Source organism: Balaenoptera ricei, chromosome 19 (genome assembly GCF_028023285.1).
Source record: "Balaenoptera ricei isolate mBalRic1 chromosome 19, mBalRic1.hap2, whole genome shotgun sequence".
In the NCBI taxonomy this organism is placed as follows: domain Eukaryota; kingdom Metazoa; phylum Chordata; class Mammalia; order Artiodactyla; family Balaenopteridae; genus Balaenoptera; species Balaenoptera ricei.
In genome coordinates, this window is record NC_082657.1 from 43,976,647 (window position 1) to 43,996,963 (window position 20,317).

A 20,317-nucleotide genomic window follows, 5' to 3' on the forward strand; every position below is an offset into this window, starting at 1 on the left:
GCTCAGGGCACGGCCTCATATCTTGTCCTGCCCAGGGCCCTGAGAACTTCTCTCTCCCCATTTCTCAGTTTCACTTCTATTTGTTTTACTTTTTCATTTTTTGAGTCACTTCTCACTTGAGGGAGGAAGAAGGGAACAAGACATGCAGTTCCTTTTGAGGCAAAGAAGGAAATGACCCACCAGGCCTGAGCCCAGCGAGGCTGGCCAGGGGTCACAGCTGCCGCCTCCCCTGAGTCAGGACCAGCTTCCTGGCAGAACTCTCAGCTCCCTGAGCCTTTGTTCACTGCCTTCCTCCTGCCCAGAGCAGCTGCCCTTTTCACAGCCCACCTCAAAGGGCACCAGGTCTCCTCCAGTTTGACCACCTCACTGAGGACTGAGGGAACTGGGACCGGAAGCCTTCCCAGGCACATGGCACCTGCGTTCCGGGCCCTGCTGGAATGCTCTGTCCCACCCAAACCCTGCGAGCCCACTGCTGCCTGGGCCAGCAGCAGGGGGCCACAGGGATGCTGGATGCTAAGCTCAGCAGACCCAGAGGCCAGTCTGCACACACACCCTCGGCCCTCATTGAGGACAGCCTGGCGCCAGTGTCTCAGAGGAAATGTTACTAGAGTTTAGAAACCTCCTGTGCTGTGCAGAATCCAGCCTCTCCCTGCGGCCAGGGCGGGGGACAGCCAGAGAGGTGGCCTCCCATCCAGCACCCAGTGGGTCCTTGTCTCTCTCCAGGCAGGAGCTCTGATTCTGATTCCCACTCCCACCCACCAGCCTTCTTCCTCTGAACCATCCCAGGAGCCACAGGTCAGTGACACAGGGACCAGCAAGGGTAGACTGATGGGGTCAAGGGCTGAGAGGGCATAGTGACAGCCGAGGTCACAGCCTCTACCCACCCTGCGGCAGTGAGACAAGCCCTCTTCCTTCTGGAATTCAGGATGAAACCGGGCCCTGATCTCTGGGTGACTCCAGATCCCCATCCAGGTTGATCCCATGTCCCAAGGGCTGCCTTCATGGGGGCAATCACATGGGGTCTTGTGCTTAAAAGGACCCCATGCTGGGTTTCATGTTCTTCTGTCTCTGTCCTGAAATTCTTAGTAACTTTTGAGAAAAGGACCCCATGTTTCCATTCTATACTACGCCCCACAAACTACGAAGCTGGTCCTGCGAGCCCAGCCTCTCTACCCACCACCCCATCCCACCCCTGTTCTCGTGACAGCTCCTAAGCTAATCACCAATTCTGAGCTCTGTGTCTGGTGAGGGCCTGGCCCTCTAGGTCACGACATTTGGGTTTCTTTTTTTTTTTTTTTCTTTTTTTACAAAGAATGTTTTTTAATTTTATTTATTTATTTATTTATTTATGGCTGTGTTGGGTCTTCGTTTCTGTGCGAGGGCTTTCTCTAGTTGTGGCAAGCGGGGGCCACTCTTCATCGCGGTGCGCGGGCCTCTCACCATCGCGGCCTCTCTTGTTGCGGAGCACAGGCTCCAGACGCGCAGGCTCAGTAGTTGTGGCTCACGGGCCTAGTTGCTCCGCGGCATGTGGGATCCTCCCAGACCAGGGCTCGAACCCGTGTCCCCTGCATCGCCAGGCAGATTCTCAACCACTGCGCCACCAGGGAAGCCCCATTTGGGTTTCTTAAGAGCCTTCTAAAGACAACATCAAAGCAACACTGCCACAGGGGCTCTCGGACTAGCCGGGGGGCATGTTTGTTCAGAGGAGTATTTAAATCCCACCACACAGCAGCTGCTAGGTCAAGAGAGGGCAGTAGGAAGAAGCATGAACTTTGGGGCCAGGCTGACTTGGTTTGAGTTTGACTCTGTGGCTTCCCGTCTGGGTGATCTCAGAAACGTTACTAACCCTCTCTCTTCCTCCGCTCATCTATAAAGTGAGGGCTACAATTATACCCAACTTGAGGCTTACTGGGAGGATTAAATGCGATAACATATATAAAGTGCTTGGAAGAGCGTCAGGCATTCAATAGTTATTGACATTTATTTTTTGGTACTTATTATACTTATTGATGACACTTATTGATAAATGTCAGCTGTTGAGGTCAGACACCTGGGCTTTATTCTCAGCCCCACCATTTACTCCACCGTGAACTTAACTTCTCTGTGCCTCAGTTTCCCCGTTTGTAAAATCCAAGCTGGGTGTCCACCGCACAAGGCTTTGGGAGCTACCATCCACATCAGCATCGCCCTCTCCTCCAGGAAACCTTCCCTACAGCTCTCCTCTAGCCTCCCCTGTCGCCCATGCTTGCTTGCCCACTAGCACATGTGACCCTTAAGTAGGAACTGTTTCTGTGTCTGGCTTCCCCTCCCAGACTGGGAGCTCCATGGGGGCAGAAGAGGGTGTGGTTCTGCTAGTCTGAGCAGAGAGTGGAGGATGAAGGGTTAAACAGTTCAGTGCTCCCTGGGAGATGCTCGCACCCCACGTGCCCTGATGGTCTCTCTCCTCGTCCCTCAGAGCCGCCCCTCCCGGGAAGATGCAGGTGCTCGTGGCGCTGCTGGCTGCAGGGGGCACCTGCCTGGGCCTGCTGGCAGCAGCTGCAGCGGCCATCAACCCTGGCCGACCCAACACCCCCAGCTCGCTGCCCATTCACCGGCGCCAGAAGAGAGACTGGATCTGGAACCAGATGCACATCGATGAAGAGAAAAACGGCTCACTGCCCCACTATGTGGGCAAGGTAAGGCTCAGGCCCCAGAGCAGGAGAGGCTCGCCGTGGTGGTGGTGATGATAAGGACAGTGATAGGTGCTGTGGTGGTTGCAGGGATGGGGATGATCGTTGCGAGGGCGACGGTAACAGTGGGAGAGATGGTGGAGGTGGCAGATGTGATGGTGATGGTGACAATGGTGATAGCCAAGGAGAAAGTGGTGGTGGTAACAGCGGTGGTGGTGGTGATGGGGGAGGGGCAGGCGGTGGTGGGGTGACGATGATGATTGTGGAGGTGGTGGTGGTGATGGGGAAGGGGCAGGCGGTGGTGGGGTGATGATGATGATGATTGTGGAGGTGGTGGTGGGGAAGGGGCAGGCGGTGGTGGGGTGATGATGATGGTGATCGTGGAGGTGGTGGTGGTGATGGGGAAGGGGCAGGTGGTGGTGGGGTGACGATGATGATTGTGGAGGTGGTGGTGGTGATGTGGAAGGGGCAGGCAGTGGTGGGGTGATGATGATGGTGATCGTGGAGGTGGTGGTGGTGATGGGGAAGGGGCAGGCGGTGGTGGGGTGACGATGATGATTGTGGAGGTGGAGGTGGTGGTGGGGAAGGGGCAGGCGGTGGTGGGGTGATGATGATGATGATTGTGGAGGTGGTGGTGGTGATGTGGAAGGGGCAGGCAGTGGTGGGGTGATGATGATGGTGATCGTGGAGGTGGTGGTGGTGATGGGGAAGGGGCAGGTGGTGGTGGGGTGACGATGATGGTGATCGTGGAGGTGGTGGTGGTGATGGGGAAGGGGCAGGTGGTGGTGGGGTGACGATGATGATTGTGGAGGTGGTGGTGGTGGTGGGGAAGGGGCAGGCGGTGGTGGAGTGATGATGATGATGGTCGTGGAGGTGGTGGTGGTGGTGGGGTGATGATGATGATCATTGTGGAGGTGGTGGTGGTGGTGGTGGTGGTGGTGATGGTGGTGGTGGTGAAAGTAATGGTGAGCACAATGGTTCATCTTTCTCCCAGATTTTGGTCTATGGAGTATCACTGGCAGAAGGGCCACCCCGTGCACAAGCTAAGGAGGGCAGTCTAGTGTGGGGGCTCAGGGCTCAGGGCTCAGTGCAGGACCAGCCAAGGCTGCCATTAACTTTGCCCATCTGAGAGGTCTGGAAGACCTGAGCAGACTTCTACAAAATTGTGCTGGTGACAAAGCTCATCATCCAGGCCACAGTTTGCCATCTCTAGTCGAGGCCTTTGAACCTCCTCAGAAAGCCCGGTCTCTCAGGGTGTTTTGTCCTAGCATCTAGGGAGTTATGAGCTCCAGATTCTAGGACACCCATAACAAGGCACTTGACCCAAGCCTGCCCTCCAGGGCGGTGCCTACGACTCTAAACCCTCATTTCATCCCATTAAAAATGTGTCCATCCTCAGTCACCTTCCTAGAGCTTGGAGCTAATCTGAGTGAATAATGAACTATCTTCCTGTGTCAAAAGGTTGCTGAGGTCAAAACCATCCACTCTAATTGAAAGGAATGGCTCTAGTGGTGGAATTTCACACGCAACGACAGGGAGATGGATAAGGTATTTCAAGAGTTTTCAGTGGGGAGAAAAATTCCTTTCCAGTGCTTTAAAATCTCACCACGTCAGTTTCTTGGAAGCTAAGCAGGGTCAGCTAAAGAAAGATCAGGGTACCGGTGAGAGGAATTAATGGTCCCAAGCACAAGGCTGGGCTCTGGGACATGGCCAGGGGGCAAAGACAGACATGGTCCACACCCTCATGGAGCTTGTGGTCTAAAACAGGGGCTGGCCACATGTAATCAGTGAAGTTAGAACACTCCCTCACACCATACACAAAAACAAACTCAAAATGGTTTAAAGACTTAAATATAAGACATGATACCATAAAACTCCTAGAAGGGAACATAGGCAAAACATTCTCTGACATTAATCACAGCAATGTTTTCTTAGGTCAGTCTCCCAAGGCAAAAGAAATAAAAGCAAAACTAAACAAATGGGACCTAATCAAACTTATAAGCTTTTGCACAGCAAAGGAAACCATAAACCAAACAAAAAGACAACCTACAGACTGGGAGAAAATATCTGCAAATGATGCGACTGACAAGGGCTTAATTTCCAAAATATATAAACAGCTCATACAGCTCAGTATCAAAAAAACAAACAACCCAATCAAAAATGGGCAGAAGACCTAAATAGACATTTCTCCAAAGAAGCCATACAGATGGCCAACAAGCACATGAAAAGATGTTCCACATCGCTAATTATTAGAGAAATGCAAACCAAAACCACAATGAGGTATCACCTCACAGCAGTCAGAATGGCTGTCATCAAAAAGTGTACAAATAATAAATGCTGGAGAGGAAGTGGAAAAAAGGGAACCCTCCTACACTGTTGCTGGGAATGTAAATTTGTGCAGCCACTATGGAAAACAGTATGGAGGTTCCTTAAAAAACTAAAAATAGAGTTACAATATGAGCCAGCAATCCCACTCCTGGGCATATATCCAGAAAATATGAAAATTCTAATTCAAAAAGATACATGCACCCCAATGTTCATAGCAGCACTATTTACAATAGCCAAGATGTGGAAGCAACCTAAGTGTCCATCAACAGATGAATGGATAAAGAAGGCATGGTACCTATAAATAATGGAATATTACTCAGCCATAAAAAAGAATGAAATCTTGCCATTTAGAGCAACATGGATGGACCCAGAGGTTATCATACTAAGTAAAGTAAGTCAGACAGAGAAAGACAAATATCATATGATATCTCTTATATGTCAAATCTAAAAACATACAAATGAACTTATTTACAAAACAGAAACAGACTCACAGACATAGAAAACAAACTTATGATTATCAAAGGGGAAAGCGGGGGAGGGATAAATTAGGAGTTTGGGATTAACATATACATACTACTATATATAAAACAGATAATCAACAAGGACCTACTGCATAGCACAGGGATCTATATTCCGTAGGTTGTAATAACCTATAATGGAAAAGATGTATACATACATACACACACACACACACACACACATATATCACTTTGCTGTACACAAGAAACTAACACAATACTGTAAATCAACTATACTTCAATTAAATAAATAAATACATAAATAGGGGCTGGTAGAACTGCCCCGCCATGTGGTTTTGTAAATAAAGTTTTATTGGAACAGAGCCACGCCGTGCACTTAACAAATGGTTGTGGTTGCTTTCATGCTACAATGGCAGATTTGAGTAATTGTCCCAAAGACCATATGACCCACAAAGTCGAAAATTTTTACTATCTGGCCCTTTACAGAAACAGTTTGCCCACCCTGGTCTAGCAGGGCAGCATGTATCAGACAAAGAACCCCACACATGCTGGAGATGGGGGAGCCCTATGGTTATAAAGAAACAGGCCAGAAAGGACCCCTAGATGGGGAAGGGTCAAGTCTGGCCTCAGCACCAGAAATGCCATGGCAGCCGGCGGTGGGGCCAGCTGGGGAATCTCCACTCACAGCCCTGCCCACGGCCCTCTCCACTGCTCAGTGCGCCCAGGCCTCCTCTGGCCACCAAGAATGGCTGGGAAATTCAGATCCTTCAGTCTGGCCACTCAGAGGGGAAGGCGCTTGCCCAGGGTCACACAGTGAAACCAGGATAGAGCCCTAGGAAAGCACAGGGTTCCCGACTCCCAACACCGATGTGAACTCTGTGCCCTAGAGGAAAATGCCATCAGCCCATCTACTCCTTCCCAAGGGGATGAGTGTGCCGTGAATCAACCTCCAAAGAGAATGGCTGCCCCCAAGGAATATCCACGGGCTGAGTCAGGGACAGTCAGCAGCAAGCAGGGCCACCGGCATGCCGACCAGCCCGGACACGGCAGACTTTGGACGGCTCGCCGAAAGTCCTCTGCGCAGCAGGAACAGCGTCAGGCCTGCCGTCACCTGCCAACAGTGTGCACTTGGCACCTGGCGTGGGGACAGACGGTCCCGTGCAATCCCCACCCTGGGAAGAAGCAACGATGTCTGGGAGAGGCAAGGACAGGGCTCCAAGGATCACCTCCTGGTTCCAAAGACATCATCGGAGGGAAGGAAGTCCCTGTTTACCAAGATCAGAGCCAGGAGCCTTTGTTTACAGAGCTGTTTGCTGGACAATGGGGGCTGAGTGGCCTTCTGAATCCACAAACATGGGTCAGCATAGCTTTTGGCATTAAGATGTTATATCCAAATATAGGGATAATTTTAAAAAGGGGAGGCCCCCCCAAACCTATAACCTCAGTCTGTCTAATCGTAAGGAAAACATCAGACAAATTCCAATAGGGGGCATCCTACAAAACACCCAACCAGCACTCCTCAAAACTCTCACGGTCATCAAAAACAAGCAGAGTCTCATAAAGAAAACAAACTTATGGTTACCGAAGAGGATAGTGGGGGGCAGTGGGATTAATTAGGGGAGTGGGATTAATTAGGTGTTTGGGATTAACATCTACACACTACTATATATAAACTAGGTAAACAACAAGGACCTACCATACATCACAGAGAACTACACTCAGTATCTTGTAATAATTTATAATGGAAAAGAATCTGAAAAAGAACATATATATGTATATTTGTATATATATACATATATATATAACTGAATCACTTTGCTGTATACTTGAAACTAACACAACATTGTAAATAAACTGTATTTCAATTAAAAAAACAAACAAACCATGGAGAGTCTGAGAAACTGTCCCAGCCAAGAGGAACTTAAAGAAACATGACAACTAGATGTAATGTGGTATCCTGGGTGGGATCCTCAAACAGAAAAAGGACGTTAGGTAAAAACTAAGGAAATCTGCACAAAATATGAACTTTAGTTAATAATAATATATCAATTTTGGTGCATTAATTACAACAAATGTACCATACTAATGTAAGATGTTAATAACAGGGAAATTGGGCACAGGATATACGGGAACTCTCTGTACTATCACCTCAATTTTTCTATAAATCTAGAACTGTTCTAAAATATAAAGTCTATTTAAGAAAAGCTGGAGGGAAGGAAAACAGAAACTCATATCCAAATGAAGTCTTTTTAACACTATTTATTTGATGATATTGAGAAATTTTTATCAAAGCTGTTTAGGTGTGAGTCAAATGCAATCTCAGGCAGAATTCCAGTAACAGATCAAAGCTGACTCACGCCCCCTTGCTACCCCTGCCCACATGGATCCTAATGCACCCATCAGAACCAGGTTTGGAATGACCATCCTATCCTAACCCTGAGTAACTCATACAGGGCCCCAGACTGTCCCTCCTTCTTGACCCCCACTGTCCTCCCGCCCAAGTCACAGGTTCCAGAGCTGGCGCATCACTTCTTGCCTCCTGCCCATCTGTCCATCGTATGTCCCAGCCACTGGGCTTCGGAATCTCCCCACGAACCATTTGCCCCTGCACACCCGCAGCCCTGCTCCAGGATGCTTCTTCACTGCCTCCAGCTACAGCCCCCCCTCTCTCCCTCCCCGCCCACCAAGGGGGAGGAGCCTCACTCCCTGTCCCCACTTCTTCACCTCCCAGACTCCTCTCTAAAGCCCTGTCTTCCGGCTTCTCAATCCACCACCCCCTAACGCTGCTCTCACCAAGGGCTCCGATGACTGCATCGCTGCTAAGCCTAGGGGTGCTTTCCAGACCTCGTGGGATTTGACCACACCCATCTTGATGCTCCCTCTTCTGTCTTGAGACCCCACTCTCTCTCGGGCTCTCCTCCAGCCTTTCTGATGCAACACCTTCACTCAAGGCTCTTGTTCCAACTGACCCTTAAGTGCTGCCCTTCCTCAAAATCTCAGCCTCTGCTGCTTCAAACCAGGCCCTGAGAGAAAGAATGGGGTCTGGACTATCTTTATGCTCCCAGGCTGGCACCTTGTAGGCATCTGATTGTTTACTTTTACTGAGTTGAACTCTATTTTTTGAACATCCTAACCACCTATGGGAGGACCATTTGACATGTACGAAATATGATTAGCTTATGTTCCTAATAGTCTCTGTTCCCAAGATTCTATAAATGAAATGTTCAGCAATTCTAAACTTCTAATATCCTTTAATGTAGACATCTAGTGTGAATAACAACTAGCATTTATTGAGAGCCTGTGCAAATTGCTTTACACACATTATTTTCCAAGTCTTATTCCTAAGGACACTAATAGTATGTGTAACAAAGAAAAAGGATTCAGTGGTCTAACAAGTACAGGAAATCCTGAGTTAAACACAGCTCAGTGGAGTTCTTTTCTGCAGGACTATATGTTGTAAATCTCCAAAAAGAGAACATTTTATGTACCATTCCAAAACTAAATGACTGAGACCAGTGATGTGCTGATAAATAGTTGACAACTGGCTTTTGAGGGGAAAAGATCCTGTTTGTAGCATTTGCCAATTTCCTTGGTGTAAATACTTTCACCATGTCTGTTGCAAGCTACTAACTTGATGCCACCGAAGGCAGAGTTGGGAACAGATGTGCATTAACACAGCATTATCCAATATTTCCAGCATTCAATACGATCAACATAAAAACTCAAGAACAGGGGTGGGATAGGAAGGGTGGGAGGGAGACACAAGAGGGAGGAGATACGGGGATATATGTATATGTATAGCTGATTCACTTTGTTATAAAGCAGAAACTAACACACCACTGTGAAGCAATTGTACTCCAATAAAGATGTAAAAAATTAAAAAATTTTTTTAAAAACTCAAGAGAACATAGTAAAATGTAGTAAAATTACAGTATTAGGAAGCAATAGATTTATAGTACGTTACCTTTGTTTTTAATATGATTCATTTAATTGTAAGTTTATATAATTGATTTTTTTAATAATGCCATGCCCTGGCACACTCACACGGGCACACACTCACACACACACAGCCACCACTGCTATTTCCAGTTCACGGCGCCTCTCCTTTCTTAGATTAAATCAAGCGTGAACCGCAAGAACACCAAGTACCAGCTCAAAGGAGAGTCTGCCGGCAAGGTTTTCCAGGTTGATGAGAGCACAGGGGACGTGTATGCCTTTGAGAGGCTGGACAGGGAGAAGCTCTCTGAGTACCACCTCGTCGCCCTCGTGGTAGACAAGGACACTGAGAAGAACCTGGAGTCTCCTTCCAGCTTCACCATCAAAGTTCACGATATCAACGACAACTGGCCTGTGTTCACGCACCGGGTGTTCAATGCCTCCGTGCCCGAGATGTCAGGGATAGGTACGTACCCGGTCTGTCCGTCTCCCTCTCCCCTCACTCATCCCTGGCATGGAGGCACCTCTCCCATCGGCAGCTTCACTGCCTGGGGCAGGATTCAGTGAGTTCCGGGCAGCTATGGTGATGCCCATATTGCCACTTTATATGACTCGAAAGGAACTCTGGTTCCTAAGGACTAAGCTCTGACCTGGCCCCAGACAGAGCCCTGACCGTCTCACACACACACACACACACACACACACACACACACGTCTTGTTACTCTTTGGAGCCAACGCCACCCACTGCTCTGACTCTTAGGGCTGGCATGCCAACAGCGTAGCCTTTGCACATGAAGGAGGCCAACTCTGCCACCAAGACAAGCGGTCACCTTTAGGGTCCATGCAGGAGTGGGAGGGGGGCGGGAGAGGGACACACCTCATCCCAAGGTGTGTCAGCAGCCTGGACCCCAGGCCTCCAGAGGAGACTAGTCCTTCCTCAATTCTACCCCCAGCCTCCAGGGGGTGCCAGAAAAGGGCTCCCTTCCCCACGCCTTAGTCCAGGCTCTCTCGCCAGGACTCAGGACCAGACCTTCCTGTTAAGTATGGGGAGCCTGGAGTTCAAGGGGAAAGAGATGTGAACCCAGCCCTTTGGGGGCCCTTCCTATTCTCTTGTTCTCATGCTTCCAGAAGGAAGAAGCAGCCCTTACTGTTTCTCCCCATGACCTCAGCCACTCACCTCTTCCCTCATTTCCCCCATAAATGAAAACCACCTGTTCTCTTTACCCTTCATGTTTGACGGAGCTGGGCCTCCACCACTGCCAGCACTTTGCCCCCAGGCAGGCTCCTCAGAAAACAAAGCAGCCTTTTCTCCCTCAGGACCTGGGGGAGGGGGGTTCAGGGAACAGCCTGAGCCCCATCTGCCCTCATCTGGGAATGGGGTGAGGGGCTGGCCATCACAAAGCAGCAACCCTGGATTCTCTCCCCACAGGGACCTCGGTCATCCAGGTGACAGCAGTGGATGCAGATGACCCCACTGTGGCAGACCACGCCTCTGTCATGTACCAACTCCTGAAGGGAGAAGAACATTTCAGCATCCGTGGTTCTGGTCTGTGTGACTAACCCCCCTGGGCGGCACTGGCTTGGAGGGGGTGGAGGTGCAGGCACCGAGGGAAGCCCAGTCTGCCAGGTGTCACTGACCACTGACCTACACCACCCTTTGGAGGCAGTCGGTACCCTACGTCAAGACAAGGTGGCTGGTGAGGGCAGAAGGAGGCAGACAGGTGCCCAAGATGTGAACTCAAGTCCAGGGCACAAAGTCAGGACCCACGCATTGACACGAGAGGTGGAAGAGAATGCTGGTTAGCAGCTCTAGCTATGGAATCAAACGGATCTGGTTTCCGAACCCATTTCTGCTCCTCACTGCTTCTAAAGACCTTGGGCAAGTCAACTGACCTCTGTGAGCGCTAGGGCCCTAATCTCAAAAATGGGGAAGCTTATATTCACCTTGTATGGTAGCTGTGAAGTCTGAATTAGGTAACGTATAACGAGCACGTGGCCCATCGTCATTATCCACTCCACGTGACCCAAAAAACCGTTAAGGACTGAGTCTTGGGAGCAAGACAGAAGTCCAGGTGGTCAGGCCTGAGGCAAGCCATCTTTCAGAGTGATGGCAAATACACAGCACAACCTATGCTGCACCAAGGCAGCCATCACTAACCCATCACAGCACTCTTCCCACTCTGAGCCTAGATGTGGCCTCAGGTTCTTGCTCAACCCAATGCTCCAGGTGGCTGGGACCAATACTGGACCAAAGCGTTTGGCCTAGCAGTGCAGGGCATGGAGGTGGGAGGTGGTTCACCCCTGGCTCTCAGTCCTGGCTGCACAGTGAAATCACCTGGGGAGCTCTGAAGCCAGGTGCCCTCTGGGTAGTGGCCAGGCATCACTATTTCTTAAAATCTCCCCCAAGTAACACGGCTCCTGATGTGACACTTTTTGCAGGACTAATTGTCACAGCGAACAAAAACCTGGACCGAGAGAAGCAGGCCAAGTACGAGATCGTGGTGGAAGCACGAGATGCCCAGGGCCTCCGGGGGGAATCGGGCACGGCCACTGTGCTGATCTCTCTGCAGGACGTCAACGACAACTTCCCCATCTTCACACAGTGTGAGCCCCTCCCCTAGGGCCCTGGGCAGGGCGAGGGTTGGGATACTCCAGACTCGGTGACCCGGGAGCTCTGAGAGAGGAGCCTGGCATCCGTCTACCTCTCTCTCCAACCCAGGGCGGGCCTATGTCAGGGATGTCTTTCTGGTGCTCCCCATCTCTGAACACGTTCCCAAGGCTGTCCAACTGCCCCCGCCACGGAGCCCTCACAGGCCAGCAGGAAGTCACGCTCCCTGCTGTGTGCCACCGTGTGCCCAGAGTCCCACTACCAGATAGGACCACTTTCACCCAGATCCCATGAGCTCAGGAAAACCCAGACCCCAGCTAGAAAATCCCCATGAGGTGGGGAACAGGGGTTCAGCAAAGTTCCATATCCAAGGCCAGGGCTGGGCTCTGACCCACCACAGACTGATTCTCCCCCAAGAAAAATGCCTGACAAGAGCTTGTGACACGCCCTGGGTGGGCTGGGGAGGAAAGTCAGATGATTCATCACTTGCAACTCCAACGCTGACGGCGCCATTCAGAGGCTCAGCCACCCCAAGGACAGGCGGGTTTTCCTGAAATGGCCTCATTGTGTACGGCACAAGCTCCCTGAAGGCAGAGATTCTCTCCATTGTCAATTAACAGGTCCCCTAGCAAGGTGCCTGACATACAGTAGGTGCTTAATAACTACTTGTCAGGTGGATGGAAGGACAGATAGAGCAGAACCTCTTTGCCGTGGGACCCAAAATTCCAGAGGAATTACTACTACTACTACTACTATTTTACTGTGCCCGTTTCCTGTAACAAAATGTATTGGGATAGTATGGGGGACAATCGCCTCATCTATCTCATTAACCCAGTGCCCTTTGGGGCACCCCTTTGCATCAGCCAGGTACATATTTTCTGTGCCCGAAGACATCCGTGTGGGCAGCCCCCTGGGCTCTCTGTTTGTGGAGGACCCAGACGAGCCCCAGAACCGGAAGACAAAGTACAGCATCGTGCAGGGCGAGTACAGGGACACCTTCACCATCGAGCCTGACCCCACCCGCAACGAGGGCATCATCAAGCCCATGAAGGTTCGCAGACCTGTGGCAGTGACGTCAGATGTGGGGTTGGGGGCTCCCGGCTTCCTCAGGACTCAGCCAGGGGCTGCTCCCGGATCAGAGGCCACCAAAGGTGCACGTTCTGGGTCAGTTTGGAGCTGGCCGTGTGCTCGTGGACACTGTGACCCTGGCGCAGGGAAGGGGAGCCAGGACAGAAGGGTCAGTGACTTAGGCTGGGCTACCCCGGAAGCAGACCTTGAGGCAAGGACTTGGGTGTAAACAGTTTACTTGAGGAGTTATCTCAGGAAGCCCCAGGAGCAGTGAGATATGAAAAAAAGGAAAGCTCATACAGGCTCCTCAATGAGCAGGTGATCACCATGGGCGAGTGGGGTGCAGTCCCACTGGGGACATCTGGGGGACAGTGTGGATGGAATATGCCTCAGAGTCGCAGCAGCTGTGGGCTGATTGAGGGCTCCTGGGGGCTCACTCCCTGGCACTTTTTTTTTTTAATATTTATTTATTTATTTTATTTATTTTTGGCCACATCAGGTCTTAGTTGCAGCATGCAGGATCTTTTGTTGCGGCATGCAGACTCTTCATTGTGGCACGCGGGCTTCTCTCTAGTTGTGGCGTGTGGGTTTTCTCTTCTCTAGTTGTGGTGTGCAGGCTCCAGGGCGTGTGGGCTCTGTAGTTGTGGCGCGAGGGTTCCTGAGCGCGTGGGCTCTGTAGTTTGCGGCACACAGGCTCTCTAGTTGAAGCGCGCGAGATCAGTAGTTGTGGCACGTGGGCTTAGTTGCCCCGTGGCATGTGGGATCTTAGTTCCCTGACCAGGGATCGAACCTGCGTCCCCTGCATTGGAAGGCGGATTCTTAACCACTGGACCACCAGGGAAGTCCCCTCCCTGGCACTTTCTGATCTGCCCTGGGCACAGGCCAGGAAAGCCCTAGAAGATTACAAGTGCTTGCATCTGAAAGCCATCAGCATGTAAGGAAATAGTGAACGCCGTGGGGAGGGGGTGGCCAGTGGCAGTGGCTGCTGCTGAGAAAGCAGTTGGACTGGCTGAATCTAGAAGAGGAGGGAAGGTCTGCCAGGGGCACAAACTGCTTCAGAATGGCCATGCAGAGGACTGGGAGGCCAAGGCCAGTGATGACCCGCCTCAAAGGGGACATTCCAGAACCCCTCTGCCTGAGCCAGGCCATTCTTCCAGCAGACCTCTCCCGAGTCCTTCTCTGGTCCAGCCCTGTGCTGGGGACTAGATATACCCAGGGGAGTCAGACGGCCTCCACGGTACCAAAGCTCTCAGCCAGTAGGGAGGACAGACACACAGACAAAAAGGGTACCCAGGCAGGGAGCAATTACCTGTGTTGGGAGGGGCAGGAATGGGTTCTGAGAGGACATCTGATTACCTTCAGATTGGCTTCCTGAGGGGTGAATAGGAGTATGCCAAGCGGGCAAGGGCAGGAGAAGAGACTTGAGCAAAGGCACAAAGAAAAGGAATGCCTTTAAGGAGCTGTGGATAGAACCACTAGTCTGTGATCCCCTTGATAGCAAGACTGTGGCTGATCCACTGGTTGTCCTCAATACTTGGAATTGAGCCATGGTCAGGATACACGGGAGACAGCTGAAGACAGACAGGCCACAGGCCCCTCATCTGTAAAAAGGGAGTCACCCCAGTATGACCTTGCAGGGCTGCTGTGAAGATCACAACCATATGCTTGGCTCAGAGCAAGTGATCACCGTAGTTTCTCCTTCCGCAGCCCCTGGACTATGAACACATCCGGCAATACAGCTTCACCATCGAGGCCACGGACCCCACCATCGACCTCCGCTACCTGAGCAGCACCTCCACCAAGAACATCGCCCGTGTCATCATCAACGTCACAGATGTGGACGAGCCCCCCAGCTTCCAGCAGCCCTTTTACCACTTCCAGCTGCGGGAGAACCAGAAGAAACCTCTGATCGGCTCAGTGCTGGCTGTGGACCCCGATGCCGCTAAGCGGAGCATCAGGTAAGGGGGGCGGAAGGCGTGAGGATGGTGATGATCACGACACCACCCAGGCATTGAGGTTCTTAGGCCTGCTGGACGGAGCCCAGGACTCAGAGGGGGAAACTGGCTTCTCCCAGCAGGTACATGGGACACGCACAGAGGCCGGACAAGAAGCCCAAGCTCTTCCACTAACCCACATGGCCAGGTGGAATCTTGTTCTGCCCAGGCACACACCTAGCATGGTCCTGGCCATCAGAGCTTCCCGTTGTCTGCTCTACCTTGAAGGGGAGGTACGGGCTCCCACAGGTCCCATCTGGGGAGATCTGACAGTCAAGAGAGCAACCAACTTGACATCCATGAAACCCCTTCGCTAAACATGATTTATTACATTTGTCTTCCCAAAACCACAAAAGGAAAAAGTGTTTATTTCACACAATGAAACAACACAAGGATCTATAAAGAAAACATCAGTAACCCTGATTTCCAGACAACTCATGTTCATGGTGTGCTGTGGTCCTATCATGCCTTTCTTCGTGACCACACAAACATCTACATACATTTATGGTGGATTTGTCCTTTGTTTGTTTGGGGGATTTGATTGTTTTAAAAATTTTTTGGATCATACTATACCCATTTCATCACTACTTGTTCTTCTTTCTGAACTAGACCCCTCTCCTCTACTCTCTGTGACAAAAGATGTAGTTCCAACTCATACTTTCTAGAGCCACACAACATATGAGAGTGTGAAGTTCCATCAATCTCATTTTTTTCTGGAGGGGTAGCCAACTGTGCCAGCACCATTAATCAAATAAGTCATTGTTTTCTACCTTTGTTACACACTAAGTTCCTGTATATCCCTGAATCTATTTCTGAATCCTTTGTTCTGTGGCAAAGCCATTCTGTTTTATTGTAGCAGCTTGATACTAAAACTTGGTATGTAAAAGGCAAGTCCCTCCCTCAAGTGTTTTTTCACTTTATATATCTTTAATGCATTCTCAAACATTCATTCTTTCATGTGAACCATAAAATTCTTCAGTTTTTAAAAAAGCATCAGAATTCTAATGAGAATTGTGTTTACATATCAATCTGGGGAGAGTTAATGTTTCTCTGTTATCAGGTCTTCCTGTTAAAGACAAATGTGTACCTCCATTTTGATCACATCTCATAAGTTTTAGGATGACTGTTTTCATGGCCATTCTATTCTAAATGGTCTGTAATGATAATTTTTATTTCTTCATTGATCCAATAGTTTATTTAAGAGACTTTTTTTTTCATTTACAATGGTAGGGCATTTTTTGGCTTTGCTTTAACTTGTTCTGTGATGTAATGCAATTGTCTTTATGTGTCTTTTTGTCCATTTTTTTCTGGAATATCTAAGCTTTTGCTTTATGTATTTTAATTTTTCTATTCAGTTAACAAAGGTTTATAACTATTTTACCTTCATTATGACTTGTCACTTTCATCCTTATGACATTACCCAGTTTGTTCGGCTTAAACATTTTGTCCTCAATTCCATGTTGCCTGATGTAAAGTTTGTCAGTCTTGTTTTCATGTTACTCATGTCTTCCTGAAATAAATTTTCCGACCTTTACTTTTAATTTTTTTCTAGGTCATTGGCAGTAAGTTGTCTCTTGAAAGTGGAATGCAATTGGCTTTGCTTTTTTTTTTTTTTTTTCATCTTAACTGGAGTATAATTGCTTTACAACATTGTGTTAGTTTCTGCTGTACAACAAAGTGAATCAGCTATACATATACATATATCCTTATATCCCCTCCCTCTTGAGTCGCCCTCCCACCCCGCTTATCCCACCCCTCTAGGTCGTCACAAAGCATCAAGCTGATCTCCCTGTGCTATGCAGCAGCTTCCCACTAGCCATCCATTTTACATTTGGTAGTGTATATATGTCATTGCTACTCTCTCTTCATCCCAGCTTCCCCTTCCCCCCCGTGTCCTCATGGCTTTGCTTTTTAATCTAAACTGAGATGCTATGTGTTTAACCTATTTACATTTTTCATTGTAAATGATATGTTTGATCTTACTTCTTTTATCTTGTTTTACATTTGCTATTTCTCAAACTTAATTACTTTTTTCTCTTCCCCCATCTTTGTTGTAGAGTCTATTTTTTCACGTTATTTTCTCGTAGATATTTGGATGGAGTACATGCATTTTTACTTCTACCAGTGAGATTTACTTCTATCTGTAAAATTTTAAATGTTTTCCTGGACCAATATTTTCTAGTTAAAAATCTCTGCCTCTCTCTCTGTCTCTGTCTCTGTCTCTCTCTCTCTCTCACACACACACACACACCATTGCCTTCCTATATATGATAAAGATTATCAATAGTTTAATTTTAATTCCTCCCAAACCAGATTTTTTTTTTACTTTATTTTGAGACACTTCTTAGATGAAGTGAGTTTTCCAAAAAAATTTTTTCAGGACCCATCTTGTGGATGATATAGTTCCTGAATCCTTGCATATTTACAAATCAAAAATATTATCAATGTGTTCTAGCATTTAACTTTGTGAGAATGTCTGGGGTGAGTCTGATTTATCTTTCTTTATAAGGATGTATCTTTTCTGTCTGGACTCTTTTTGGTTTCTTTATATAGTTCTGAAATTCAAAAGTGTCATCAGGATATAGCTAAATATTGATCTCTTTTTAAAATTATGCCTGATATCAATGACCTCTTCTATAAACTTGGGCCTTTCTTCAGATCAGGAAGTTTTCTTTTATTATATCTTTGGTTATTTCTTCTGTTCTCTTTGTTCTGGAATTTTCCTCAGTATTAGAAAAATATATATTTGGAGTGTTATATATTTTTTCATCTCTCTTTTCTTCTCTTCATGCCTTTTTCCTTAAGAACTTTTCCAGTTTTTACTTCACAAATTTAATTTTCTTTCAGTCACTTCTTACCTCTTCCAGCCCCTTTTTTTATTTCTTCCTGGCTCTTGCCCAACTATCTTTTCATTAATCACAAAATCCGGTCCAAGCTGTGGTACAGTTGATTATAGTGCCACCTGCCTCAACTCTGAAAGTGCTGTTGATGGAGTCTCAAGTACCACCCTCAGCCCAGTGATGGCAACACTGCCAACATCAAAGGGATTATCTCACTACTCTGACTCCCTGTGGGTGGTCAAGTGCAATGAGCAGTGAGAGGAGGATGGGGGATGGATGCAAGGGACAGATCCTGAAGGGTCTCATCTGTCCTGCTGGGGAGTTTGGACTCAGCAAAGAACAACGGAAAACCTTGAAACTCTCTCCCGTGGGCAGATACTCCATCCGTAGGACGAGTGACAAGGGCCAGTTCTTCGGAATAACCAAGCAGGGGAATATTTACAATGAGAAGGAGCTGGACAGAGAAGTCTACCCCTGGTGTAACCTGACAGTGGAGGCCAAAGAGCTGGATTCTAGTGGTGAGTGGCCCCATTTGCCGGGGGACCTGGGCTCCTCTCCTTTTGTCATCCTTTTAAAATTGGCAAAATCTATCATTTTGGGTCTCCAGAGGTACTATAAGCACCTGCTGATGCACCACTTGGTTGGGATGTTATAGTGCCTCCATCCCCCACCACCTGCATCCACGTCATCTGAGACTTTGTTAGACGAGCAAAACATCAGGCCCCAACCCCAGACTGAATCAGTATCTCATGCACGCTACAGTTTAAGAAGCACTGTTCCAAAACAGGCTGCCAGATGTCCCTGTGATGAGAATCACCTGAGGCACCTCTTAACCACAGAGCTTCTCAGATGCCTCCCTGGAGGTGTTGGTCCAGTGAGTCAGAAATGGGGCCAAGGAATGTGCATTGAACGAGTGCCGTGTGATTCTTATTATAGTGGACATTTGGAAAAGGCTGCTTTGGAGGGTGTTTATGTGCCAGTTAGTGGGCTGAATTCAAAATCTGAAGCAGTTTCCAACTCCAAGATTGTTAGATTCTCCAGAAATTAGGGTAACTGCTGCCGAAGGGAAAGGCAAGTATCGGAGTTTTGCACTCTTAGCCTCTATGAGAAAATCACAACTGCCCTCTGGGAGAAGGATCATTATTCCCACCTTACACAGAGACCACCAGGGCCCAGAAAGGGGGTGACTTGGCCAGGGCCCCACCGGTGCTACCCTGAAGGGCCCCTGCTTCCTGCTGGCAGCACGTCCCCCACATGGCGGCCAAGCCAGCTTCAATGGACTCCTGCGTACTGTCCGGATCAGTCTTTGCCCCTTTCTTCCCCATCTAATCTCACTCATACAATTTTTAAATCTTATAGTAATAGTTTGCTGTCCATTTTAAAATACGGAAAATACAAAAAAGGAGAAGAAAATTATACCCTCATATTCCCACCGTACACAGATAATTACTGTTAGCACTGTAGTGTATTTCCTCTGGTCTTTTTAACTATATGTATTTTTATACAAGTGAGATCATAATATTTGTATAAATATCATATCCTGCATTTTTACTTAACCTTATTCCAGAATCATTTTCTCATGGTACTAAGATGTCTTTTTTAAAAAGACTGTAATTTTTTAAATGTAATTTATGTGGGCATTGCAAACAGCCACATAGTCCATTCTTTTAAACTGACATAATTTATTAATGCAATCTCACTTAGATCGTCTACCTTTTCAATTATTTCATAATTAATTTATTTAAATTAGTTTGATTACTTAAATTGCTGAATTGATTTAATAATTACTTAATTGATTTAATTAAAACCTTTAAAAATACACTTCTGTTGTTTACCTTTTCGATTCTTACAAATAATTCTTTAGCAAATATCCTTGTGCTTGAAGCTTTACCCGCTTCCTCTTCCGCTCCCTTCAACCAGAACGCCATCCCTGGCCTCCCTTTCAGATGTCCATAACCCCCTCTTCCTGCAAAAAGAGCACCCCTCCAGGACTCCCATCCATATACATTCTAATCCCAGGGCTGGCACCTGCTGAGCCCACTGTAGTGATGAGTCCTTTCCCCTGCAGGGACCCCTACGGGCAAAGAATCCATTGTGCAGGTCCACATCGAAGTTATGGATGAGAACGACAATGCCCCAGAGTTTGCCAAGCCCTACGAGCCCAAAGTGTGTGAGAACGCTGCCCAGGGCAAGGTGAGTCTAGCTCAGGTGGGAGGGCAAGGCAGTGCCCACCTGGGGCAGGCCAAGGGGCAGCACCTCCCAGCCACGGTCAGCTGGCATTTCACTGAGTTTAATGTAACTTGTACAACAGCCTTCAGGAAAGGTGACATTATCCCTACAGAGGGTGAAACTGAGGCTCAGAGAGAATGTGTAGTGAGTAGATTGGCGGGGAGG

General features: G+C 48.3%; 1 protein-coding gene across 1 annotated transcript in view; it reads left to right on the forward strand.

Annotated features, from left to right (window-relative positions):
* CDH5 (cadherin 5) overlaps positions 1 to 20,317 on the forward strand; it is a 37,645-nt gene that overhangs the window by 9,412 nt on the left and 7,916 nt on the right. The window contains exons 2-9 of the mRNA XM_059904670.1: positions 2,456 to 2,675; positions 9,590 to 9,878; positions 10,843 to 10,959; positions 11,853 to 12,017; positions 12,885 to 13,072; positions 14,797 to 15,047; positions 18,299 to 18,441; positions 19,992 to 20,116. Of these exons, the coding sequence (XP_059760653.1) occupies positions 2,475 to 2,675; positions 9,590 to 9,878; positions 10,843 to 10,959; positions 11,853 to 12,017; positions 12,885 to 13,072; positions 14,797 to 15,047; positions 18,299 to 18,441; positions 19,992 to 20,116 (1,479 nt within the window). The 5' untranslated portion in view covers positions 2,456 to 2,474. The remainder of the gene's footprint in view (positions 1 to 2,455; positions 2,676 to 9,589; positions 9,879 to 10,842; positions 10,960 to 11,852; positions 12,018 to 12,884; positions 13,073 to 14,796; positions 15,048 to 18,298; positions 18,442 to 19,991; positions 20,117 to 20,317) is intronic.